Source organism: Rhodamnia argentea, chromosome 4, assembly GCF_020921035.1.
Source record: "Rhodamnia argentea isolate NSW1041297 chromosome 4, ASM2092103v1, whole genome shotgun sequence".
NCBI classification, from domain to species: domain Eukaryota; kingdom Viridiplantae; phylum Streptophyta; class Magnoliopsida; order Myrtales; family Myrtaceae; genus Rhodamnia; species Rhodamnia argentea.
The window spans coordinates 19,273,950-19,301,554 of record NC_063153.1 but is presented as its reverse complement, the minus strand read 5'-3'; the positions used below and the strand labels follow the sequence as shown (position 1 = coordinate 19,301,554).

At 40.1% G+C, this 27,605-nt stretch overlaps 1 protein-coding gene and 2 long non-coding RNA genes across 3 annotated transcripts; 1 reads left to right on the top strand and 2 right to left on the bottom strand.

Annotated features, from left to right (window-relative positions):
• Window positions 1–23: 23 nt before the first annotated feature.
• On the bottom strand, window positions 24–27,011 carry LOC125314574. Its single transcript, XR_007198045.1, has 4 exons — window positions 26,919–27,011; window positions 13,604–13,607; window positions 2,737–3,162; window positions 24–35 (listed from the first exon to the last, which is right to left on the bottom strand). It is a non-coding gene; the product is annotated as an uncharacterized LOC125314574 (long non-coding RNA).
• On the top strand, window positions 3,040–27,311 carry LOC125314575. The gene is made up of 3 exons (XR_007198046.1): window positions 3,040–3,108; window positions 26,861–27,166; window positions 27,254–27,311. It is a non-coding gene; the product is annotated as an uncharacterized LOC125314575 (long non-coding RNA).
• LOC125314573 (early nodulin-like protein 1) lies at window positions 12,482–13,339 on the bottom strand. Its single transcript, XM_048277146.1, has 2 exons — window positions 13,123–13,339; window positions 12,482–12,997 (listed from the first exon to the last, which is right to left on the bottom strand). The coding sequence occupies exons 1-2, from the start codon at window positions 13,307–13,309 to the stop codon at window positions 12,627–12,629; spliced, it is 558 nt and encodes a 185-aa protein (XP_048133103.1). The 5' UTR covers window positions 13,310–13,339; the 3' UTR covers window positions 12,482–12,626.
• Window positions 27,312–27,605: the final 294 nt, after the last annotated feature.

Below are 27,605 nucleotides of genomic sequence, written 5' to 3'. Positions count from 1 at the left end.
AGAATGCCAGGTACCCTACGTATGTGTGCTCTCCCCTGAATTGTTTATCTTTACTTTCGTTTGCAATAGGTGATCTTCCCAATAATTCTCTGATCTTTCGCTAAATCTGTGGGGGAAAAAATGAGACAATGGTAGATGAATGTATTTCGTATTCATATTATTATAATATTTAGATCTTATTACTTGCTTAATCAATGTTAAAAATAAATTTTAGAAATAAAATTTTCTTTTAATTATATTTAAAATCAAAAAATAAAAGAAATTATTGTCATACGATCACAAAATTCGGCTTGTGCCTAGTCGTCGCAAAATCCATCATCGCTTGAATAAATACAAAATTAATGAAATTTCGTTGTTGGACTATTCGTTGCTAAAGAATAAATACAAAATTCGTCGCCCAACAAAATATGTTGTCGCTAATTTCGTCGCTAAATTATTTCAAATTCAACTTTTGCGATGAAAAAATTCGCCCTAATCGGCAACAATTTTTCCCATAAATTAGCGACAAATCTCTATTTTTGTCGCAATTTAGCGATGGAAGTAACCCATTTTGTCGCTAAATATCACCACGCCCAATTGCCGACGAAATAAATTTCGTCGCAAAATACTTTAGCCACGAAATTGGTTTGTGGCAAAAGCCGTTACTAAACCTTCGTCGCTAATTAGCGATGAAATTGCCAAATAAACTATTCGTCGCTAATCGGTGACGACATTTTCCACAACGAAATTCGTGGCAAATTAGCGACGAAAGTTCAATTTTCCGTTGCTAAATTTTTGGATTTCGACTTGGCGACGAAAATATTTTTGTTGCTACTTTTGTGGCAAATCCGACAATCAAAGATGAAATTGGCCGGGAAAAACTTTGTCGCAAATTAGCGACGACATTTACCACCAATCATTTTGTCGCAAATTAGAGACGACCTTTTGCCACGAATATTTTCATCGCAAAATAGCGATAAATTTTGCCACAAATAATCTCGTCGCAAATTAGCGATGAATTTTACCACGAATAATTTCATTTTTCCACGAATATTTTCGTCGCAAAATAGCGACTAACTTTGCCGCGAATAGTCTCATTGTAAATTAGCGACGAACTTTGCCACGAATCGCCTCGTCGCAAATTAGCGACGAATTTTGCAGCCTATATTTTTTGTCGCAATTTAGCGATGAAAGTTTTCTTTTTTTGTCACTAAATTTTGCGACGCCGAATTGGCGATGAAATTTTTTTCGTCGCAATTTCGTTTAACGACGAATTTTGCCAAAATTTTTGTGGCAAATTCCGTGGCTAAATCCTTATTTTTTTTTTGTAGTGAATGTTATGCTTTGACTAATAATGTTAAGCAGCAACTTATTTGTAGCAGAGAAGTTTTCTCACATCGAAGCACCGCTGATTTTACCGAATAACCTAACAATCTGTTCTACACCCATCAGGAGATTCGTTATAAATCAAACGGTATAATAGAGATTATAACCGCACTAGACTTACTCAAATAACGTTAGCGTTTCTTAACTTAAGTACGTCAAATAACTTGCATAGGCTTTGCCCCTAGGAATTCTTTAGATATATTTTTCTTTATTAATCTTCACTCTCGGGATCTCTCTGGCTATTAAGAGCTCTTCCTCTTCGAGTTTAAAGAGCACGAGGGCAAGGAGTAGGAAAAATACTGAATGCCCATCATGAATAGACACCACAATTGCTACTCTTGTCATTTTCCCTTTCGTCCCATGTATCAGTGCCATAACTTTTGTATGGTATTTAATTGAGTGCCATAACTTTCAAAAATTCACTTAAGTACCATAACTTTCAAAAATCGTTCACTTGAGTGCTATCGCCGACGTGGACACCAAAAAACCGACGTGGACGTCCGAAAAACTGAAGTGGTATGCCGGAAAGCCGACGTGGCATGCCGAAAAAGCTGATGTGGACGCCGAAAAAGTTGACGTAGCATTCAAGTAAACAATTTTTGAAAGTTATGACACTCAAGTGAACGATTTTTGAAAATTGTGGCACTCAAGTGAACGATTTTTGAAAGTTGTGACACTCAAGTGAACACCGTATAGAAATTATGACACTCGTGATGTACTTATCCCTCCCGAGAGGCATCTCTTTTTCCTTTCTTAGCCAACAAGCTTTCTCTCTCAATCAAAGGACCCATGATCATACGATGGAGTGGCATCATCATGGCCACCGCTTTTGCACAGTCATCATCATCGAGGGTCCACACGTTCTCAAAGGGACATGTCTTAATAACTGTATTTAGCATGTAACGAGCAGATGACTACCGCTTAATGACATGATTTAGTTCCATAGAATTAAGGATAATGTGAAGTTAGGCATGCGTGACGAAATCGAGATGCTTAACCATTTTACAAAAAAAGAAAAAGAAAACTTTCTCCAAGGTAAATTATAGATGGACCAGCAGTTGTGATGGAGGCGAACGAGTCTATTCCTGTCGTATGTGGTGGAGGTATAATCGAGTCGAGGGTCATCTCCAAGCAAAATAAGCCAATGGGCTGATGAAAGAGATGATATATATCAAGGAAGGAGGATTCTTCGAAACAGCCTTGTACCAACCCCACCGACCAAAATAAATGATGCCCCTTGACGAAGACTTCTACTGCCATCGCAGAAGAGTGGTAAGGGGGCCCCACAGTGGATTGTCTTGTCTGCTTGAGGCTTTTCTCCTATTTATCATCGAAGCGCTGGCCCTGTCTTTGCTCTTCATCACCGTAAACAATCACAACGCATCTGCAAACTGACATTCGCTCCCACAAAGAAAACCTTCAGCACATAAGCATGGGAGACGGTCACCACCATCGCGCCGGCCATCCCGGTCATCAAGGCGCCCGCCAGCATGGACATGGCCAGAAACAGGTACACGGCCAAGGACACAAAGATGGACAGCACGGCCGCGGACACAAAGATGGACAGCACGGCCACAAAGAGAGGCACGGCCACGCACTCGTCCACAAGGAGCGCCACGGCCACGGCCACGGCCATAAAGAGAGACACAGCCACGACGTACTCGTCCACAAGGTGGAACGCGTCCACATACACGTCGACAACAAGGGACACGGCCACGGACACACGTCAATTTCATGGTCACGGTCATCGACATGGATCTGCAAAGAAAGTTCAGCCTCCGCCAGTAGCTTGCCTGGCTACCGAAAGCCAGTTCTAATCTCTCCTAACGTCGTCATCTGCCAGCCACATCGCCGTTAACCTCTGCCATGCGAAGAGTTCGGGCGCCGCTACTATCTGGTCATATAGCACCAATAAAGCTCCCTTGAGTTATTTTTACTTATGCTATATATGAAGTGTGTGCATGCGTCATGTGTGTGAAGAAGTTGTCGCTGTGGATCTTGCATTATGTGTTTTTATTGTCCTAATTCTTGCTTTCTTCCCTTTGAATTTCCTCAACTCATCGTAATTGTGTGTTTGAATTCACATAACTTCTGGTGGTCTCGCAATTGCAATTGGATGTGCTAGTCTCATGTTTGCACTGAATTCTTTTTTTATTTTTAACTTTTCATAATGCCATGTATTTTAAATCTACAGTCGATGACAGTTTCCATATCGTTTGTTAGGTGCATATTATTATAATTCAAAACCATGGCATTATCGTACTATGAGAATCGAATCCGAAGAAACCCGTAACCTATTTTATCACAACAATAAAGGAATTTAGTTTCTTGGCAACATATTACTTTACAGGAGTCGGTGACTTTTAATTAATTGTTATCCATTAATTTGTGGTCATAAGAGACTGTTAGTCTTATAGTCATCTAAAAACTGTTACATAGTAAATTCTTTGTTAATAACGTCATGGACACCACACGGGCACCATCACGGAGGCCATCACAGTCATGGACATGGCCACCACGATGGAGATGGTGACGGTCATGATCGTGGTCATTGTCCATCGACACCGGATTTGGCAAATTGGATCATAAATTCATTTCTTAACCCGTATATGACATGTTGAGTTTCTATAGGGGTTAGTTATGTTCAACAAATGGATTATAAAGGAATTTAAGCATAATACGAATGTTAAATGGGTCACATATAGGTTGCAAATGGGTTTATAATTTACTTAGACTCAACCTACCTCTATAATTCTATCTTCATTCTCTCTCGCTTTTACTCGATCTCGCGCTCACTCGCTCCCTCACCTCAGTTTGAATATGAAATTTCATAAATTAGATAAATTATGAAAGTATTTTAGGAATATGGATTGGGTCGGATACAAGTCACTGCATTTGTATTGCAATAAACGAGTCATAAACGAGTCAAATGAGTCTATTTGGATCGGACCCATTTACTTTCGAGATTGAATTTCAGAAAGAATAAAGGGTTTGAGGAAAAAAAAAAAACTACTCCAGCCTTCCTTTAATATTACGACATCGCGTCCGATGCTTTTTACCAAACCTTCTTCTTTGGGATGGGCGGTAGGTTTACAAACAACCAATCTTTATTATTATTATTATTATTTTGGCCATAATAATCCAATTTTGACTAGACCCTAGCTGAATCGAGAAGCAACTTAACTGGCGAAACTTGTACAACAATTCAAACAAGACTAGAGAGGCACAGGCCAGCGAAATCCAGAGCCGCCGAAATTTCAAGGTAGCAACTGGTGGTTCGAGGAACCATGCTGTGCTAGTCCTCAAAGTCTGATGAAGTAGAATTTCTTACTCTTGTACCTGTAAAGACTAAAGACCACGTTCCGAACTTCACTATAATTTTCGATAAATACAAGCCTTCGGATCCGAAAGATACGGCTAGGACTAGCACGAAATAAACAAATGGCCGCTTTGTCGATTGAGTTGGGGGATTAGGTTAAGCGCGACTCACGCTTAAGTTGGATTAGCCAAGACAATATGCAACAGTCAATGGAATATACATATTTTGCTTCTTATCTTGCTTATTTCTGCTTCCAGACGCGAACCCACCGGCCCTAATGATCTGGCAATATGATGCATGAATCTTCCGTTAAGATGCTGATCGAGGGATATCTCCAAGCAAAATCTAAGTCATTGGATGAATTTATAAAGATGATAATAGATTAATTAACGATGGTTTTCGTGTCCGCGCGGATAGAATGGTCCCCATATCGACCGTCCAAAGAAAATAATGCCCTCGACCAAGTCTTCTAAATGCCATTTTATTCTGTTTAAAAAGCTCTTCATGATCGTGAACAATCACTACTTAATCTCCAACATAGCAGTCACTTACCAGAAGGAAAACCTTCAGCACAAAAGTATGGGAGGTCGTCATAACGGCTGCTATCAAGGTCACCACTGTTGCATGGGGCATGGACATGGGCATTCTCCACGGCACCTTGCACTCCACAGCCTTGTCTTGTAAGAGCAGTGTGTCCTCCACCACCTTTTCCTCTGCCAGTAGTGTACCCTCCGCCACCTTGTCGTTCACCAGTTGTGAGCTGTCCTCCCCGAGTAGTGTGCCCTCGTCCGCCGCCGCCGCCCATGGTCTGTCCTCCTGTCGTCTTCTGCCAGTCAAGTGCTGTTAGCCTCTACCAAGTTACTGTTAAAGCTGATGAAAAAATCAGCTATCACAAATTTTCTGTTTGCACAGAGAGAGATGGAATAGAAGACTAAAAACCTTAACTTTGAAAAACTGTCCAGTACAAGCTTAATAGGAACCTGTTTTGAACTGCACACAAACGTGCAAAAACTGACTTGTTCCACTTCCTAGAAAATAGCTAACAAACTAACTACCTAACAAATCAAACTTGACTGCAAAACAGAAAAAAAAAGAACTAAAACGACAAGAAAAACAGCAGCAGCACTGGGACACAGCTCCAACAAACTCCTCCTTGGATCAGTTGCTGCTGCAAACTCCAATTTTCTCCCTTAACAGCTCAAATCTTTCAACCTGAAGTGGCTTTGTAAACATGTCTGCAAGCTGATCTTCCGATTTGCAATAAACCAACTTAACTTCACCACTTTGTTGCACTTCACGTAGAAAGAAGAATTTGATCTTAAAATGCTTGGTTTTTCCATGGAAAACTGGATTCCGTGATATTGCTAAAGCAGCCTGATTGTCCACATAAACTTCAATGCAATCACCAGAACTCAACCACAGATCCTTCATTATCTTCTTCAGCCACAAAACTTGATTTGCAGTGCAAGAGGCTGCTATAAACTCAGCCTCCGCAGATGGACCGAGCTACAATCTCCCGCTTTTTGGAACACCAAGAGAAACAAGCGTAACCAAGAGTGAAACAAGACCTGGATGTACTCTTCATGTCATCTACCGAGCCAGCCCAGTCACTATCAGAAAAACCCCGCAACTTAAACTTCCGGCCTTTCCTAAACTTCACACCAAAGAACAATGTTCCTTTGATGTATCTCAAGACCCTTTTTGCAACGACCAAATGTAACCGACTAGGACTACTCATGAACCTAGATAAAACACTCACAAAGAAATAGAATGTCCGGTCTAGTTGCTGTAAGATACATGAGACATCCAATCAAGCTTCTATACATTGAAGCATCTACTGCTTCTGTTCCATCATTCTTTTGCAGCTTCTCCTTAGCAGCCATAGGAGTGCCGACACTTCTACAATCTTCCATTTGAAACTTCTTCAAAATTTCCTTCATGTATTTCTTTTGGCGGATGAAAATCTCATGTGAAGTTTGTTTGATTTCCGGACCTAGAAAATAAGCCATCTTTCCCAAGTCCGACATCTCAAAAGCCGCAAAATGACCTTGCTTCACCCTCTCTATCGGTTCCATATCATTCCCTGTCACCAACAAATCATCTACATAGAGTGACAGAATTACAACACCGTGATTCACCTTCTTGACATAAAGAGTGAACTCACTCAAGCTTCTTACAAAGCCAAAATCCTGCAGATATCTGTCTATCTTTCCATACCAAGCTCTTGGAGCCTGCTTGAGTCCATACAGAGCTTTCCTCAATTTGTATACCTTCTCTTCTTGCCCTTTGGCACTGAAGCCTTCAGGTTGTTCAACAAAAATCTCCTCTTCAAGCTCTCCATTCAGAAATGCAGACTTGACATCTAGCTGAAATATAGGCCACCCCTTCTCTGCCGCAACAGCTAAAAGTAGCCTGATTGTATCAAGTCTTGCAACAAGTGCAAAAGTTTCAGAATAATCTACTCCCCATATCTGAGCATAGCCTTTCACAACTAGTCTAGCTTTGTGTTTATTGACAGAACCATCGGGATTAAGTTTTGTTCTGAACACCCACTTAACCCCAATCACATTCTTGTCATATGGTCCATCAACGAGCTCCCATGTGTGGTTTTTCCGAATCATTGTCAACTCCTCCCGCATTGCTGCAATCCACTTCTGATCCTCCTTAGCTTCCACAAAGTTAGCTGGTTCAAGCACCGCCACATTGCTTCTTTCATAAACTTCAGCAAGTGACCTTGTGCCTCTTGCCGGCATATCATCCATAGTATCTTCCAATCCATTCACAACTTCATCAACCTGTACAGTTGTTGCAGGTTGTTGTTCTGCAGATTTCTTCCGTCCCGCATTCTTTTCTTCCATCCAATTCCACTCATCTTCCTCTAGAAAAACAACATCTCTACTCACAATCACCTTCCCCGTCATAGGCTGAAAAATTCTGTAAGCCTTTGATTGGAGATCGTATCCAATGAAGACTCCGGACTCAGCTCTTTGATCCAGCTTGTCCCTCTTGACTCGAGGAACATGCGTATAACACAAACACCCAAAAACTTTTAAATTCTTTACATAAGGTTTAACACCATACCAGGCTTCAAAAGGTGTTGACCTCTCTAAGGCCTTTGTAGGCAATCTATTCAACAAGAACACCGCAGTATTAGCCGCCTTAGCCCGAAACTTCTTAGGTAACATCTTCTCCTGCATCATACATCTGGCCATTTCCATAATGCTTCTGTTTTTCCTCTCACCGACCCCATTTTGTTGAGGTGAATAGGGGGCGATGAACCGCTGCATAATGTCCGCTTCCTCACAGCTTAACTTAAACTTGTGAGCGAGATACTCGGAACCATTATCAGACCTGAGCATTTGGATTTTCTTCCCACTCTGATTCTCAACTAAGGCTTTGAACTTCACAAACACATCAACAACTTCAGACTTGGCTTGCAGAAAGTAAATCCAACTCATCCTAGTCATGTCATCTATGAAAGTAATGAAATACCTGCTCCCATTGAGAGATGACTCGGACATAGGTCCACATAAGTCTGTGTGGACTAATTGCAGCTTCTCACATGCTCTCCAGCCTCCTCCTTTGAAAGGAAATCTGACTTGCTTGCCAAGAAGACAAGTTCTGCACCGTGGAAATTCCTCCTCCAAACTTGGCAAGTCATCCGCCAAGCTATTCCTCTGCATAAACAACATGTTCTTCCAGTGAACATGTCCGAGCCTTTATGCCATAGCTCGCATTTTCTTCTTTGCACTTCAAAGCCATTTGTTGCATTTTACGTGGCTTGAACAGGAAGCACTTGTCTTTCATTGGCATTCTCAGCACTTCCTTGCTATCTGCATTATCAATGAGGCACTCCTTTCCTTCAAACTTCACTTTATAGCCCCTCTCAACTAATTGGCCAACACTCAATAGATTCCGGTCTATTTTTGGCACAAAGAGAACATCACTAATCGCCTTCACCTCCCGATTTCCTTCAATAGCCACCGTACCCTTCCCTTGCACTTCGATATACTGTCCATTGCCAATTCTGACTTTGGACCCGACCGACTTGTCTAGACTCCTAAACAGCTTCAAATTGCTAGTCATATGATTGGTACAGCCACTATCCACCAGCCATGCATCATTCTCAACAGGAGAACCAGAATAGGAAGCCACAAACAAGCGTTCTTCCTCGGTCTCATTCATTGCTATCTGTGCTTCTCCCGCTTGCTGGTGATTGTTCTCTTTGCGCATTGCTTCCATGTGACCCATCTTGTGACATCTTCTACACTTAGCATCGGGCCTCCTCCAGCATCTAAAGGATCGATGAGTAGTTCCACCACGGTGTTGACAAGGCTTCTTGTTCTTCTTCCATTTGCCGGACCCACTAGAACTTCCTTCTTTCGTTGCAAACTTGGAGTCACCTGCATTTCCTTTGGACTGATTCCATTTCTTCCCTTTGCCTCCATCATTGAACTTCACTTTAGCTTGCAAGTGCACCCTCTACAGGCTCTTCTCTTCTCATCGCTCTTCTTTGTTCTTGTGCTGCAGGGGCACTTAACAATTCGCAAGCTTTATGTCGCCTAAATCTCTTGTATTTTCCAGAGAAGCTATGGTGGCTTCAAACTTCTCCTGAAGAGACACCAGGATCTTTTGAACCAGCCTTTCATCCTTCAAGTCAGTCCCTAAAACTCTGATCTTTTCAGCTATCTCAATCAGCCTATCGTAGTATTCCTTCACCGACTCTGAATCCTTCATCTGTTGTCTCTCAAACTCCCTTAAGAGATTCAACACCTTCATGCTTCTTATCTTCTCATCTCCCTCGTATTCATCCTTCAAGTAATCCCACATTGTCTTTGCAGAATCACATCTCATGATCCTTGTGAAGATATGGGGTGAGACAGAAGCATACAGGCAAGACTTTGCCTTGGCCTTCCTTGTGGTTCTCTCTTTATGGAACTTTATCCGATTCAAGGTCGGATTGTTTGGAAGCGGAGCAATCTCATAATCATTCTCCACAGCCTCCCATAGATCATGACCCTCCAAGAATGCTGTCATCTTGATAGCCCAAGCTTGATAATTTTCCCCAGTAAAGACCGGAGTAGCCATTGCAGAGAATCCACTTGATCCCGCCTCCATCAGCTTTGTCTTTGCGAGCTTGCTTACCCTCACTTCACGGTCCCTTAAGATCCCACAGAAGCTCTGATACCACTGTTAAAGCTGATGAAAAAATCAGCTATCACAAATTTTCTGTTTGCACAGAGAGAGATGGAATAGAAGACTAAAAACCTTAACTTTGAAAAACCGTCCAATACAAGCTTAATAGGAACTCGTTTTGAACCGCACACAAACGTGCAAAAACCGACTTGTTCCACTTCCTAGAAAATAGCTAACAAACTAACTACCTAACAAATCAAACTTGACTGCAAAACAGAAAAAAAAAGAACTAAAACGACAAGAAAAACAGCAGCAGCACTGGGACACAGCTCCAACAGCTACCACTTCAGGCGGCATTACTACCTGCCATAGCATGAAGAAAGCTTCGTTGAGTTACTTTATGTAATGTTATATATGACGTCTCTGTGTATGTGTGTGAAAGAAGTCACTTGTCTTAACCCTAAAGAGGATAGTGGTTGTCCCCGTGCTCTTGAACCGTGTTTTTCATGACCTAATTCTTGCTTTCTTCCGGCGAATTTCCTTTTCATAGGGTCAGAAATAGATTGATATATAGCTCCGATCTCTATTCCATCCGTACCGAAATGAATCGGATCTAATTAAAGTACACTACTAAGCTATAATGCTCAATACTGAAGCATTGAAGAAGCAAAACAGGAACGCGTTCAAGATATTTGTAAAACCTAGCAAAGAGAGTAGCGCAATGAGAAAGACTATGGTGAGAAATAGTCCATATTGGAAAGGCTTGCCTGGTTAACACAACAAAACGAGAATCTCCCCATTCTCACTCACCTGGCAACTAAACCAGAACAATAAGCACATGAATTGTCCGCAGCAAGAAACGATACCTCTTCTTTCTCTAGTATACTGAAGTAAGAATGTGGTAGTGAACTCAAGTCTCAGCTAATGTAGCACTTTGCATAGAGAATTAGTTACCCGGATACGCTGGCGCGATGGGATTATTGTCTCCCCATGGAATATTGCGGGTGTTGAAAGTATTAGAATATGTCTTGAATTTGAACCCGTGGGATGAAATCCGAACCTATGAGAATGTGCGGAAGCCACCGATCATGGGAAAGGGAAAAGAACGAAAAAGATCTTCCCAAAAATAGTGGAAAGTCGCGGTTGGACTTTGTTTCCTATTTCTGCGCAATGTGGCCTTTTCTACCGATCCAAATGTCATCTTCTTCTGGCTGTGGGATAGATATAAATATTTCTCAAGGGTTTATGCTATAAGTCTTCTTGGTTGAAAAGTAAGAGGGCAACTCTATCGACGTGTGCCGTGGATGTTCAAAGTGGCGTGACATCCGGTCATCCAATTTGGTGGTTGGTGCTTGCTGCTTGGTGGTGGTTGGGAATTGCATCCAAGAGATGGAATGTCAAAGCCGATTCTAGTCGGATCGCTTGATCTATAATGAAAATAATACGCTACTCTCCTACTCAAGTAGGTCCCAATGACCGAACGACATATATTCGATACTCAATTTATTTTCTATTGAAGGAAAACTGAATTAGAATGTTTTGCTTAGGATGATAAGTATCAAAGGTAAGCAAAAGGTAATGCTTTCAATAATAATGCTAAGCAGCAACTTACTTATTTGTAGCAGAGAAGTTTTCTTACATTAAAGCACCGCTGATTTTACCGAATAACCTAACAATCTTACTTGCACCCGTACCTAATATTCTTCTTTGAAATCCACATGGAAAACAACCTTCGCCATTTATGCACTTAGTGAAAATGCTAAATCAACTGGAGAAATGCTAAGAAAAATGACGAGAGCAGCGGTTCGATATATGGTTGGAGGCGATCGAATTTTGTTGACTAGGTTCATCGGTGTTAAATCCGACTAAACCAATGTGAACTAGCGGAACCTAATATCCCCAGACCTCTAGTGATCTTCTTTCATTAAACTAATTAAGCCTTGATTAACATGGCTAGTGAAATAAAGTATTGTTTACACCTATTGCTTACACATCATACAATTAAACTAATCGATGGTTTTTTTTTTCCTCATAAAGGTCCATAAATTCGCTGGTAAAAAAGATGGTTCAACCGCATCATTAATGAAATCTCGAATTAATTGATGTGGATGAACCGATAAGAAGAGGTTAGCGATATAGTTCAAGCAATAAATGAGTCACCAAATTCAGGAACGGCGAATATTTTTGAGCGATTAAGAGATGCCTAATTATGTTTAAGAAAGAATTAAAGGATTAAAGATTTTCTCTCTCTGCTTTTGTTGCCAAAACATCCTCAAACCCTTGGTCAAACAGATCATTTAAATCGCATTAGCTAGTCAACCTTGTAGCGGTTACAGCCTTTATTTCAGGTAGATTTGTCTCTCTTGAATTAAATCAACTTCACGTTTTTTATGTCCATGAATCCTCTAATCCTAGGTCATAACATAATTTAACATATTAGCGTGATTACATCCAAGGCGGCCGAGTTGGTCCCAAAATTTTGAATCCTAGGATGGGCAGTAAATTATAAATTTCTACTTGGATTGATCTCGTCGCCAAAAATAAAGTGGATTTATCTCTGATTTTTCACTGTATTTGGAAGAAAAAAATAATTAGCCATAAAAACATAATGCAGCAAGAGGAACTACAGTATATCATCGAAGAACAATAGAACTGACCCAAAATATGAGAAGCATACATTAAATTCACAATACTAAGGTCCATCATGCAGTATAGAAATATTTAGTAACCTAAGTAATTACCCAAAATAACGCACAAGCTCAGTAAAGACTTAGATGTATTCTCTCTCCCAAACACACTTTTTATCTCAAGCCATAAGCAGCCCCACCATCAAACTTCCCAGCCCAACCAAGACAATCCAAAAGCCATCACGTGAACCAGCGGTGCTGGCACGGGACACTGGAGAGGGGGCTTCCGTCGCCGGAGCAGGCGCTTCTGTCGGCGTGGCCGTGACGCCCTTGGACCAGTGCTTTTCGGACATTACCACGACCTCAAGCTTCTGTCCCTTCTGGCAATGTCCCTCGGCTCCACTGATGAAGTAGTATGGTCCCGAGCGCTCCAGTTTCAACTTTGTGTCACCGTCTTTGTACTCTTTGAGTGGTTTCGCGGTGCTGCAACTCGCGTAATCCCCCTCCGTCGCTTCCAGCACCGAATCGGCATTTTTATCATATTTGAAAACTGTGCAAAGAGAGAGATTTGAGGACATTTAGGACATATAATTACCATTATCAACCATATATGCGAGGGAAAAAAAAAAACGAAAATGGACAGAGAATTATATACATTGAGCAGATGATACGTACTCAGAAAATCTCCAACTTTGAACCGGTTGCTCTGAGCCCACTGATTGAGCTGCGAAGGAGACGATGGAACTTGCCATGAACTCTCTCTGCCTCCAACCACAAACTCCCTTTTTGCTTCTGCACCGATGCTCGAAAAGATCGCCATGGCGACCAAAAATGGCGACAGAAACGCTTTCGAACGAGCCATTGCTTCACAAGATGAGAGAACTGGCGATGCTTAAACCGAGCATAGGAGAATAGGAAGAAGACCAGGTGTGGTAACCCAGTGCAGCCACGAGGGTTCATGTCCCTAGGGTTTCTGGCCTCTCTATAGCCACTAGGTTAGGAGAGGGCACGTAGGCTGGGCCCCTTGGTATGGAGCAACCGAAGCTCCACATGAGTGACACGTGGCAGGACCACTTGACCGAGAGATTCGTATATATCGTCTTAAATCCAGGCAAACAATTTCCGCTTTTCTCCTCTTTTTCTTACCGATATTGACTTCCCTTCCGTTACTCCGGGGTAGTTTTGGAAACAGAGAAAAGACAGCTTAAAGTTACCTGAAAATCTGCTATTTCCATGCAAAAGTGAGTCGACATCGCAGAGGATTAGATAATCCTGTATGGCACGTACCTTGTTTAACTAGATGGTCAAATGACTACGTCGGGTCTGGTCGGATCGAAAAAGGTTTGATCCAAATTGACTCATTTAATCCATTTTGACTTATTTCCATGCAATAACAATTTAATACCTGTCGTGACCTAAAAATTTAGAAAATTTCCAGACTAATGGATTATCGGGTTAATTATTTAACTAACCTAACTCGGATTCACTACAAAAAAACGAGTATTTAGTGAAGAATTTTGCCACGAAAAATTTTGCAAAATTCGTCGCTAATTGACTTTTGCTACGACTTTTGCCACGAAAGAAAATTCATGGCTAATCCGGCGTCGCAAAATTTAGCGACCAAATTTTGAAATTTAGCGACGAAATATACTTTTTGTGGCTAAATTTTGTGAGGAAATATACTTTTTGTGGTTAAATTTAGCGACAAAAAATACTTTTCATCGCTAAATGTTAGAGACGAAATGGAATTTTCGTTGCTAAATTTTAGCGACGGCTTTAGCGACGAAATATATTTTCGACGCAAAATTTAGCGACAAAATTTCAAATTTTCGTCGCTAAATTTTGCAATGCCAGATTAGCCACGAATTTTTTTTCGTAGCAAAAGTCGTAGCAAAAGTCAATTAGCGACGAATTTTGCAAAATTTTTCGTGGCAAAATTAGCAATGAAATCAACTTTTCGTCGCTAAATTTGATTCGATGAAGATTTTTTTTTTCCACGAATATTATTCAGGGATAAATTTGGCAACGAAATTTGTTCAGCCATGAATTTTGCGATGATCGGGAATGGGACGAAGTTTGCGACGAACTTTTATAATTTGTGATTGTATAATAAAATAATTTCTTTTAATTTTCAATTTTAAATCTAATTGAAAACAAAATTAATTTCTAGAATTTGTATTTAACATTAATAAAGCAAGATCCAAATATTATTATAATATGCAAACCAAATACATTCATCTACCATTCATTGACAAAGCTTCCTATCTTCAACTCTATTAACTGCAATGAAAATTTGAGAGCCAAAAGGAGAGAACGAAATTTCAACTCTATTAACTGCAATGAAAATTTTGATCTGATCCCTGCCTCCAATCTATACAGTTGGTTTGACTAGAATCCTTGTGCTTTCGTCTGCAATAAGGAAACACCTGCCAGCCAAAAAAAGGAAAGATGGAACCATTACAATTAGAATATCAACCTGACTCAATAACTGCGTAAATAGCTGAACCACAATCCAAATTTTGGTTTCATGACCTTGTCAGGAATTTCAAATTTTCCAAGTCATGAGAAAATATCGCACATGGACGGTGCATTTGCGTACAACGATGTCAACCCCAGATTTGAGGTAGAGAACACAACCACATGAACTACATCACGTCATTGCAGAAACAGGATTACTACTCGGATGAGTGACAAACATAAATATAGGTTTCCCCTAGAAACAGTGACAGGTATCACACAGTAAAATCAATCTCTTCTCAACAACGTAAACACAGAAAGTAGGCACTACATATAGATACGCCCCCTCAATAGGGAGGGCTGCATAGAGAAGCTTGCCATTGCCGGAAAGAAGAGCTGCTCGCCCATACTATGGAACAGTATAGGATTGGAAGACAGGATAATATGAGACTCGGATACTTTATGACTAGCTAGGCCAATAGCTCATGGCAAAGTAGAGAGAAATAATAAATGGATAGTAGTATGCAGGCCTGTTACGTAAACATCTTCCGATATGCCCTCTTCTCTAGTTCTCGCCTATCAAAAATCTGCCAAAAGATAAGGGGAAAAGTCCAGTTCAATATGATTCGAAGCTTCTAGATATTGAATTTAGCAAACAAGAGCGAACCTTCTTCTTGGCAGCAATAAGCTCTTTCCTGATCCCACCTGGAGAGAGTGACAAAAACAGGGGGAAGAGTGCAAATGGGATGTCAACCAAAACCTCAACAACGCAACATATCATGATTTCAATAGTTAACGTTGCATCTTCTGATATGCAGGCAAGTTTCTACTTCTTTAAAATGTCAACCCTATTTCTGCCCACAAGCACCACAAAATGAGACAAAAAGGGGTACTTGTACAGCCAACAAAATTACCAAACCTGAAACGGATGACTAAATCAGCTATCTAACCACCACCGAACAAAACTAAAAAATAATGTAACAATACGAGAGACAGACTACCTTGGTTTTCCATTTTCCATAGTCAAATGTTAGTCTTTTCAAAATCTTAGATAAACTGTCAGGCTGTCAACTAGTTAAATATCAATTTGTATACTTTGGGACTTGTGGTGAGTTGTAGGCTTCCCGCTTGTTAAAGTGGAAGCTGATGGTGACTTATTCAAAGAGAAAAGACAGAGAACTTTAAATCGCAGTCCAAAATTGTTCCTTACCACCATTTGGCTCCAACTCCAATGCCTTAGAGAAGCTTTCCGCTGTAGCGTCGATATCATTTAGTTCCATATGAGCCTGACAGATCAGAATTGAAAATAGTATGTTAGATAGCAAATCCACGAGAACATAGACCACAGAGCAGAAAAATTGGCACATTTAGGAAGGTGCTATCTGAAATATCCAAAGTATAAAAAAGCTTAGAAATTCATGGTCAGACAATGGCGGAGACACTGCATCAAACTAGCTAGCACACAGAAGATACCCGTGAAGCAGACTTGTGACAATCAATAACTTCTCAGACACAAGAGACCCAAACATTTGCCAGAACCACACCACCAACCTGTCCCCGCCGAAAATAAGCTTTTGCATTGTTCTCTCCATCACGTATTGCAAATTCAGCATCTAACAGTGCTCCCTTCAGATCACGTAGTTTCAATTTACAAGCCTGTAGCAATATATTCTTGTCAAACCAATCATTTCTATCTTCAAAGCTTCCTCTTGGCTCTCATAGAGTCCAGCATCGACTAGAAACTGCGTGCCCAAGAGAAATTCTAGTGAAACAAACGAAATTCGCAAACACTGAACAAAAAACAAGATGCCAAGAAAACCAAAATCCAACCTTCTCCAACTCCATGCTTCTCTGGCAGGAGACGCCTTGATGCAGGCCAGCGGCTCGGATCGGCATCTCGCGGTCAAGGAATGCAGCAGGCGATCGTCGTCTCCTAGAAGCCGAATCTTGGACAACACCAAGACCCTTGAAGCCATGAACTTGGACCCCATCTCGCGCAACCCATCGAAGTGGAGGAACTCCTAGTTCGAGAGGTCGAGGCGCTCGAGAGGCAACGGGAATTGCGCGATCTGGCAGAGAACGGAGGACGGATTGCCGGGAAATGGGCTGAGGTTGATGGACTTGAGGGATGTGAAGCGCCGGGATCGACCATCCTACGAACCTCTCCCTCCTATAGAATGGAAATCGTGACCGATCGATTGGGGAATTCCCGGCAACATTCTAGGTTTTGGATAGGAATCAAAAGTGAGACATGGGAATTTTTACGAGGTTCGCCGATGCCGACGATTCGAAACAACACGGAGTGAGAGCAAGCAAATAATAGCAGATCCCGCACAAAGAAGGAAAAGCAAGTGCACACTACCTCGACGAGAATTCCAGCACGTTTCTCGTGGCAATCGCGGGCCGAATCGAACAAAAGCGACGAGCGCCTGAAGAGACTCGGACTCCAAGAGCTCAAAATGGCTGGATGAGACCTCGATCATCTCGAGCTCGCACTGATCGCCGCGCCATTACGGGAAGGCCACAAAAAAAGAGAGAGGGTGAGGAGGGAGTCGAGGCGTGGGGTCAAAAGGTTGGGGATGGAGAGGGAAAAGTAAAAGAAAGAACGCGGTAAACGCGTTTCATTTGGGAACTTTAGCCACGAAAACGTATATTCGTCGCTAAATTAGCGACGAAATAGTTATTCGTTGCTACTTAGCGACGAAAACAGTCATTCGTCACAAATTAGCGATGAATGACAATTTTCGTCGCTAACTTTTAAGAAGAGAATTTGCGACGGAAAATGTGATTCGTCGCTAATTAGTGACGAAATAGGTTTTTGTCGCTAAATGCTTAATAACAAATTTGCGATGAAATTTGGTTTTCGTTGCTAAATGCTTAGCAACAAATTTGCGACGAAATTCAGTTTTCGTCGCTAAATGCGCAATAGGAGGTTAGCCACGAAAAACACTATTCGTCGCTAATTATTTTTTTTATTTTTATTTTTATTTTTATTTAAATCGTATTAGCAACGAATAATACATTTCTTGCTAAATTAGCGATGAAAATATTTATTTGTCGCTAATTTTAATTTTTTTCTTTGTTATTTTTATTCATAATGCTAATTTTGCGACGAAAATAACAGTTCGTTGCTAACTTTTAAGAAAAGAATTTGCGACGAAAAAAGGTGGTCGTTGCTAATTAGCGACGAAACATGGCCTTTCGTCGCTAATTGGCGACGAATCATATTTTTGTCGCAAAGGATATAGCGACGAATAATATTTTCATGGCCGTTTTCGTCGCTAATGTGTGATGAAATTTTTTTTGTCGCTATTTTCGTCGCAAATTAGCAACGAAATATTGTTCGTGGCTATTGTCGTTGCAAATTAGCGACGAAAACTATTTCGTGGCCATTTTCGTCGCAAATTAGTGACGAAAAATATTTCGTGGCTATTTTCGTCACAAATTAGTAACGAAATTTGTTTTCGTCGCTATATTCGTCACTAATTAGCGACAAATTTGTTCGTCGCTAATTTCGTCGCAAATAGCGACGAATATTATTTTTGTCGCTATTTTCGTCGGAAATTAGCAACGAATGTTTTTCGTCGCAAATTTTTCTTGGCTAAATCCGTGTTTTTTTGTAGTGATTCTCCCAAGTCCATACCAAATCGCAACTTGAGATTCAATTGATTAACATGCAATGTATTTTAATTTTGAAGCCGCCACTAATCATTTATGGTAGGTCGATTAGAAACCTAAATAAAATAGTAGGAGAACTATTTTATTCCTACGAACCAGATATTAAGAGTTCGGGGACTTGATTACGCCAGATTACTCTAACGCCCTTTCGGTACTATTTTATTTCATGAAAAATCATTTGAGAAGGCAATATTAATTGAGTTAAACCTAACTCACTAACAAATGTTATCATGCGGGTGCACAATCACTTAATGAACATCTAGAAGTCAATATAATCAAGAGAGCATGCGACACACAAAATTATTATTTTTTCACTTTTTGACTTTTTTTTTATATGGATGCATGAAAAACTATACTACATGCAATGCGTGAAATTATTCTAGGATGCTATGACATGGTTTAAATGCAAATCTAGGCTAGATGACGTGCAAGAGATGACATGCACATGAAAATTAATTTCATGAGGTATGAATTAATTACAATTCTATACATGCAATTTTAAACTCATACATATATATATGCTTATAATTTAATTAAATTGATTACGTAATGTTGGTATCAATTAAATTAACCTAAGCATACAACTCTACATGCAATGCAAACTAACATGGTATGAGATGAATGACATGGCATGGATGACGTGGCAAGGATGAATTATTTTTTTTATTTATTTTCGGATGAATTAATTTCCTAAAATAGAACTATGCCAAAACAATATTTATCTTGCATATTTTAGAGTTCAAATTGACCTAAACCCTAATATATTAAGATAGATTATTTTAGGCATAAAATTCTATTTAAACATGCAATTTCTATTCTAGTATGCAATCTAACCTAAATAAAAAATTAGATATGCAATATCTACATGATGTTATTTTTTAAAAGATGCAATTTTTAGATATGCAAAGTGAATGAATGCAATTTTTTTAGAATTTTTGAGATCACATCATGCGACGGGTATATTCTAAAAAAATATGACAATCAAGCAATTCAAATCAAATGAGGAAAGTGAATATGCCAATCAATGTCAAACAAGAAAGTTGATATATCAATCAAGTTTTGGAATATTTCGCGAATATTTGAGTCAATCTTTAATTCGTAATCCTACGATTAACGATTGAAATCAAATCCATGCCTAATCGAGTATTCCATCAATAATCTTAAAGATGGACTTTCTCGATTATGCGGCAAGTTATGGATTAGGAAAATAAATTTTCCTAAACAACCTGTATTTTGAAAAAATATCCACTTTGATGCAATATGAGAGATATGCAAATATGACACGATATGCAAACTATTCCAAATATGATCTAGATTATGCAATGCTCAAATAAGCAGGTTAATATCTTCAAAGATAAGAAAATATACCCAACGATTGCCTTACCAAGTTCGAATTTTGATCGAAAACTGACGATCAAACCTGGACTTTGGACCGATCGGCGGACTCGTCCAAAAACCATTAGTTGACCATCAAAGGGTAAAAGACGCAAGCACTCCGCCAAGTATTGCTGGAATTGTCGCCTCCGCTCGCTGATGGTGGTGCCTGGCGGTGGGCTCGCATGTGCAGAGAGTGTCCAAGCCATCTTGAATTTATCCGTTTGAATCCCTCAACATGTTTGGCCAAGCTAATGATAACCTCCACTAACCTGCAAAGAATAAAATCACAATGGCAGCACAAACTATTTTTTATCGCTTGAGCAGTGGGAATTCAAAACAAAAGCCTCCCATTAAGACTTCACTTTTAGTTTGACCACATCATTGAATAATCCAAAAAAGAAAAATCACTGCCTGCTATTACTTCAATTGTGGACGAGTTGCGCGTGATTGCACAGATGTTGAGCTCCTCACGGTGATAGCCTAGCAACTCTCGGAGCTCACGAGCCGGTAGCCCCTTGTCGTTGGAAAGAGATTCGGCAACGGGAGCAAGTTTTGGAGACAAGACTACTCAGTAGATGAGACCTACAAATCTCTTGGTGAAGATGGTCAAGTTGACTCCGCGACTGACCAAAGGGAACCTGCAACAAAACGAGTGTAAACTAAACATAATAATAACAATGAGGGATTGTCACCGCGATGCAGACCCTGATCAGGGACGCAGCTGGTCATGTCGCAGGGAAATTCCTCGTCTCAGTGCAGCACATTCGGCGTCAACTCGATCGTCAGGTGTGCATAATGGATGCCGAGATGGTGATATGGACTAGGGACGTCGGGACAACGGCAAGGCGTGACCAAGGAACCCCTCGTTGTCTAGCTCCTTTCCTGATGACCTTCTTTCGTCTTTTTCCTACGCTCCCTTTTGTGCACGGCCCCTTTCAAGTGCCCTACATAAGAAACGTGAGAAACCACTCCATGGCCGTGTATCGAATTTTTTGTGGCCTCCCCAAGATTATGAGGAAAGTTATGCTTATATAGGAAAAATTAGGTCATGTTAGGGGGCTATAACTTATGACACTTTATGAAATAGACCCCGAATCGCAAGACCTTTTTTAATTAAACCCCGAAGGACTTAATTACACCTAATCAAGTTCAAATCAGCCCATATTCCCTAAAAATTTCGGCACAAGCTCAATTCAGATAATTCAATTAAGTTCAAAATCCTGAATTAAGTTTATCCATCACTAGACCAATGAAAATGTGAATGCAATGTATGCTAAAATAAATATGAAAAATAAGTTAATTATTTTTGGCGGGAACTAAATCTTAATTCCTGTTTTTTATGCAAAATAAATGATTAAAATGAAAAGTCAAAATTTAGGTGTCAACAATACCTCATACCAAAATCATACCCGACTAAGCTTATATTGCTAAAACACTTCCACATATAACACAATCTAAGAAAACTCATATCCCGACCGAGGTGAGAGCATGGAATGAGCGAATGTGAGATTGAGTAAAAGCTAAAGGGTGAGGAGTGAGTCATAGAGGTGAGTTGAGTCTTAGGAAGTTGTAAACTCATTTAAATTTCGTTTGTTTAGAGAAAAATGAGTGATTTAGAAAATATTTTTCAAAAATTATCTCCCTTATATTGCTTACAAAAATGAATTAGCGAAAAGTATTTTCGTCACTTGCGCTAATGTTTAGACACAAATTATTGTCGGTAATAAAAATATTTTTCATTGAGTGATTATTTCAAGCAATAACTGCAATTATTTTTAGGGAAATGATTTTCAAATCACTCATTGTTTGTAAAATGAACGGAGCCTTAATATCCATATTTTATAGCTTTATTAACCAATTTATGACTAATTTATTGAATATAATTTCATACCCTTTCAACCTTGATCTGCTATCTCTCCACTTTCAATATGATTTGGAAACTGTCTTTCATTTGGTACATGTGGACTAGTAACTAACAAATAACAACTCAGCCATCGAGATATGTGTTAAAAAATAGATTTATAACCCATTTTGAGAGTTCTATACTTAACACGGAGAAAAATATATTTTCAACTTTAAAAGATCATTCAATGTAATTGGTCTTACATATTTACATTTGTATTTTATAAATGGTTGGTATGTTTGATGTTAAATTAAACTCAAAATACAAATGCTAAAAGCAAGAATTGGAAAAAATACAAGTCATTTCGGACACATCCTTAACGTTCTTTAAAATAAAATAAAATAAAATAAATCTACTTATAAAATATTTGTACTCAATCGACTCAACTAATGCTTAAGCACATTGGTTAAGTCGAACATCGTAATATATCTCGTTAGTTATCCAAATCAATTTTTGGCTACACAATATTAATCACGATATTACCGTGACGATAAATTGCAGCTACATGGATGAAATCCAAGTTTATTTTTGTCGTGAAATCCAATTCATGTTTGATAGGTACTTTTTTGCCAGATTGGAATGAAATATAATTTTTCTTGAAGTATATAGAACGTATTATGAACCAAGCAATGCAAGTTCGATTTGATCGGCTTGCGCACCAGTATTACATCACCTTTGTCCCAAGGATATATACTTGGAGGAATAATATTTCCTTTTTCTTTAACAGAATCATAAAGGTTTCAAGTAATTTTGGTGAATTAATGCCTCATGGAAGTATCGGCACAAATGAGCGGGACTATTTGAAAAAGGGGAAATGCTTTCTGACATGCTTGAAGTATTGTTAGTTATTTTTGACCGGAAATCCACATACCATCACCCGCGTATTTTGTATAAGGCACTCATTAATTGAAAAATTATGGGGTTAGAAATAATGACAGTACCGTTAGACTGTTAGGCTAGAGGCTTCCTTGAGAGAGAGAGAGAGAGAGAGAGAGAGAGAAATTTCCTTTGTAATGAAATGAAACACAAATTTATCAATGATATTCAATGGACTCCACGAACAACTAAATGTCATAAATAATAACCACCGCCTTAACGAGTTTTGAGGAAATTTCGAGTAAAGGTTCGAAGTGGAATTGTTTTCTTAAAAAAAAAAATGTTAGAAATATGTCTCGAGTTTGAGCCCGAAGCGAAACTATGAATATTTCGAATTGAATATTTTACGAACATCCAAAATCGAGCAAACTATAATATCTTGCGTTGAATATGTTTTGGCAAGATTGGATAAAGTTTGAAATCTACTAAACCTATTGCACATTGAAATCCATGGTTTGATAGTGAAAAAGAAAGGAAAAACAAAAGGGAATCTACGTTGGAGAGTTGGGCAATTTTGAAAAGTGCAGCGTGGACTTGGTCAAAGAAGGAAACGGATAAGTCCAAGTCATGAAGTGGTTGACCGAATATTACTTGAAGTTTTCTTTTTTGGTTTCACGTGGTCCAAGAATTGACATATACACGCGCACGCTCGTGGTTGAAGGATGATTTTGGGCATGCAGAGAACTCTCCGTCAGTTGTGCACCGTTGTTGATCGTACGAAGTCTTGAAGCACTGATTTATGATCGAGTGCTTGGCAAGGATTTTCTTCATGGGTTTTGTTCGCAGAATTACATCAAGAATTTAAGTGTCGAAGCCGATTAAATTTTAATGTTAAATTTGCGTAATTTCTTTGCAACATCGAGAGATTGTTTCATTAGGAATTAGAGGCTAAATATTGTGTGTGTTCTTGGATGTAATTGAAGCTTGAAAAATATTGAGAGTGTTTTAGTAACTCGAGTGTGGTTTGTAATCCCGTGTATCGCTTGATCTATAGTGAAATTTGTTGCTGCTCTCCACGTGGACGTAGGTCTCTACGATTGAACTACGTACATCCGGTGTCCGATTTATTTTCTTGTTTTGTCTATTCTATCGTTCGATCGTTTGGTTCTGCGCAACAAAAAATAGAGTAGATATTGTCTCCAATAAGGATCTGAAGTGGCCAATTTAATCTCAAATAACTCTTAGGTGGCCAAATCTAGTCGAGAGCACGTGCATCTTCAATGTCCTAAATTCTCTTTCGTTGCACAGTTTGGAAGTATGACAAAAATGCTGATTTGATATTGGAAATGACGGAGGAGGATTACGCGAGTTGCAACACCAGCCAGCCTCCCGAAGAGTACAAACACGGATACCCAACGGTGACAATTGGAGCGCTCGAGAGCATACCACTTCATTATTGGATTTGAGGGACGTTGCTAGAATGGAAAAATTGTCCAAAAGTCTTAAGCATATTGTATGGCGGCAATTCAATCCTAAATCTTTTAATTGTACTAGTTGAGTCCTAAACCTTTAGACGATTTGTCAATTCAGTCCTAAACCTTTTAATTATGCCAATATAGTCCTAAACATTTTGACAATTTTTCAATGAAATCATTTCGATCAATTACCCAAATAATAGGGTCGAGACTAAATAATAAATTTTCAAAAGGTTTAGGACTAAATGACGATTTAGGACTAAATTGACAAATCGTCAAAATGTTTAGTACTAATCGGCAGATTTAGAACTAGATTGGACGTCGTACAATAAGTTTATGACTTTTTGAACAATTACTCCTTGCTAGAAGGGATAGAAGCTCAATGTTGTGATAATATCCAAAATGTATTGGTCCTAGCCTCCTAGGGCATCACCTCCTTTAAAGGCACATTCGTTCGAGAAATTGAAGACAATGCTTGGTATTATGGATTTCCAAAAATCAATTTTAAGGGAGGCTGTTGAAAAAAAATAAAATTTATTTTGGAAAGAAAAGCCAACTTGCATGATATTGATGAAGACCAAGTCAAACTTCTCTTAGTCATTGGCGGTGGAGAGAAGCAAAGTTGGACCTGTTCAACCTCGTGCAAATGGACGAACTTTGAGTTAAAAAATGGACAGCCCATTTTCACACTAATGTCGGCAAGTTGAGGGGGTCCAATGGCAGTGAATCTTTCTTATAATTACATGAGGAAGTGCCTTGTTTTATAGTAGCCTTAGAGTGGGGAGAGTTAGAGAGAGTTGTAAATTTGTATCTCAAGCTTAGCAAAGCTTGTGTCTTTTGTAAAAGCCTTAGCAAAGGCTATTTGAATACCACTCTCATTTGCATATTCTAATTCTCTCCCGCATTGAAACTACCAAACTTCCGAAACCCCTACTGGTTCCTATAGGGCTGAGACACCCTTCTCCTCCTTTGCACAGCCACGGCAAGGCAAGGTGAGGCTCGGCCTTTTCCGGTTTGCCGATAGCAAATGCCCAAGGATGAAGGAGCTGCCGCGAGGGAGAGATGGGAGGACGAATGCTTACTTCAATCTCTGGGAAGAAGAAGAATAGTAGAGGAAAAAAAATTAAAAAAAATCAAAAAATCAAAAAAAAAAAAAATATTATTAAAATATTATATCGCCAGACAGTCGGCGCCAACCTGAAGTCACGTCGGTTTAGGCTGGCCAAAATCGATCGGATAGACTAAATTGACATAATTACAAAAAGTTTAGGACTAATTTAAAAAAAAAAGTTTAAGATCGAATTGGCACAATTGCAATAAATTTATGAGTTTTTTGATAATTTTTTCGATATAAATTCATTGAAAAATCAAAACTAGCCGGGTCGAACAAGTTATGTCACATCTATGGTTCATAGTCCTCCGCGCAAAGCAAAGTGCCTCGGAAGTTTCATGGAAGGAGCGGAAGCGGAAACGTACGGTCTCATTCAGGAACCTCCGCAATTTACCAAAAAGAAACGTTCAATAACAATAATGCTTGCCTAAACCTTTGTCCTATTTCTGGTTCAGCGTCTTTCTGATTTTGTAAATCAAGAGGAACCCCTCCATTTGATTTGATCTGATTGACCTATCGGTATAGCTTTGGATAAACATAAGCTCCATGTTAAGTACAAAATATGGCTAATTTGGTGCCAAAAAACAAAACAAAAAACTTTCTCCAAGGTAAATTATAGATGGACCAGCAGTTGTGATGGAGGCCAACGAGTCTTCCTGTCGTATGTGGTGGAGGTATAATCGAGTCGAGGGTTATCTCCAAGCAAAATAAGCCAATGGACTGATGAAAGAGAGATATAAATGAAGGAAGGAGGATTCTTCGAAACAGCCTTGTACCAACCCCACCGTCCAAAATAAATAATGCCCCTTGACGAAGACTTCTAATGCCATCGCAGAAGAATGGTAAGGGGCCCCCACAGTGGATTGTCTTGTCTGCTTGAGGCTTTTCTCCTATTTATTATCATCGAAGCGCTGGCCCTGTCTTTGCTCTTCATCACCGTAAACAATCACAACGCATCTCCAAATTGACATTCGCTCCCACAAAGAAAATCTTCAGCACATAAGCATGGGAGACGGTCACCACCATCGCGCCGGCCATGCCGGTCATCAAGGCGCCCGCCAGCATGGACATGGACATGGCCAGAAACAGGTACACGGCCAAGGACACAAAGAGGGCCAAGGACACAAAGATGGACAGCACCGCCACGGACACAAAGATGGACAGCACGGCCACGGACACAAAGATGGACAGCACTGCCACGGACACAAAGATGGACACGGCCACGGACACAAAGATGGACAGCACGGCCACGGACACAAAGATGGACAGGGCCACGGACACAAAGATGGACAGCACCGCCACGAACACAAAGATGGACAGCACCGCCACGGACACAAAGATGGACAGCACCGCCACGAACACAAAGATGGACAGCACCGCCACGGACACAAAGATGGACACGGCCACGGACACAAAGATGGACACGGCCACGCACTTGTCCCCAAGGAGCGCCACGGCCACGGCCACGCACTCGTCCCCAAGGAGCGCCACGGCCACGGCCACGCACTTGTCCCCAAGGAGCGCCACGGCCACGGCCACGGCCATAAAGGGAGACACAACCATGACGTACTCGTCCACGGCCACTTCGTTTCCAAGGTCATCGACATGGATCTGCAAATAAAGGTCTGCCTCCGCCAGTAGCTTGCCTGGCGACCAAAAGCCAATTCTAATCTCAAACAGATCTACGAAAGGTCAGCTGCTGCCGCCGCCTGCGGTGGTTTGTCAAATCTCTCCTAACGTCGTCATCTGCCTGCCACATCGCCGTTAACCTCTGCCATGCGAAGAGTTCGGCCGCCGCTACTATCTGGTCATGTAGCACCAATAAAGCTCCCCTGAGTTATTTTTACGTTATGCTATATATGAAGTGTGTGTATGCGTCATGTGTGTGAAGAAGTTGTCGCTGTGGATCTTGTATTATGTGTTTTTATTGTCCTAATTCTTGCTTTCTTCTCTTTGAATTTCCTCCACTCATCGTAGTTGTGTGCGGAGGTGATAGTGGATTTGAATTCACTTAACTTCTGGTGGTCTCGCAATTGCAATTGGATGTGCTAGTCTCATGTTTGCACTGGATCCTTTTTTAATTTTTAACTTTTCATAATAACAGTTTCCATATCGCTTGTTAGGTGGATATTATTATAATTCAAAACCATGGCATTATCGTACTATGAGAATCGAATCCGAAGAAACCCGTAACCTATTTTATCACAACAATAAAGGAATTCAGTTTCTTGGCAACAGATTACTTCACAGGAGTAAGTGACTTTTAATTAATTGTTATCCATTAATTTGTGGCCATAAGAGACTGTTAGTCTTATAGTCACCAAAAAACTCTGTTACATAG

What these genes read in the sequence shown, in the direction of transcription:
- LOC125314573 (XM_048277146.1), bottom strand. Translation starts at nt 13,309, where the DNA reads ATGGCTCGTTCGAAAGCGTTTCTGTCGCCATTTTTGGTCGCCATGGCG. An exon ending in CAAAGTTGGAGATTTTCTGA is followed by an intron (nt 12,998 to 13,122) that starts GTACGTATCATC and finishes CTCTTTGCACAG; the next exon opens with TTTTCAAATATGATAAAAAT.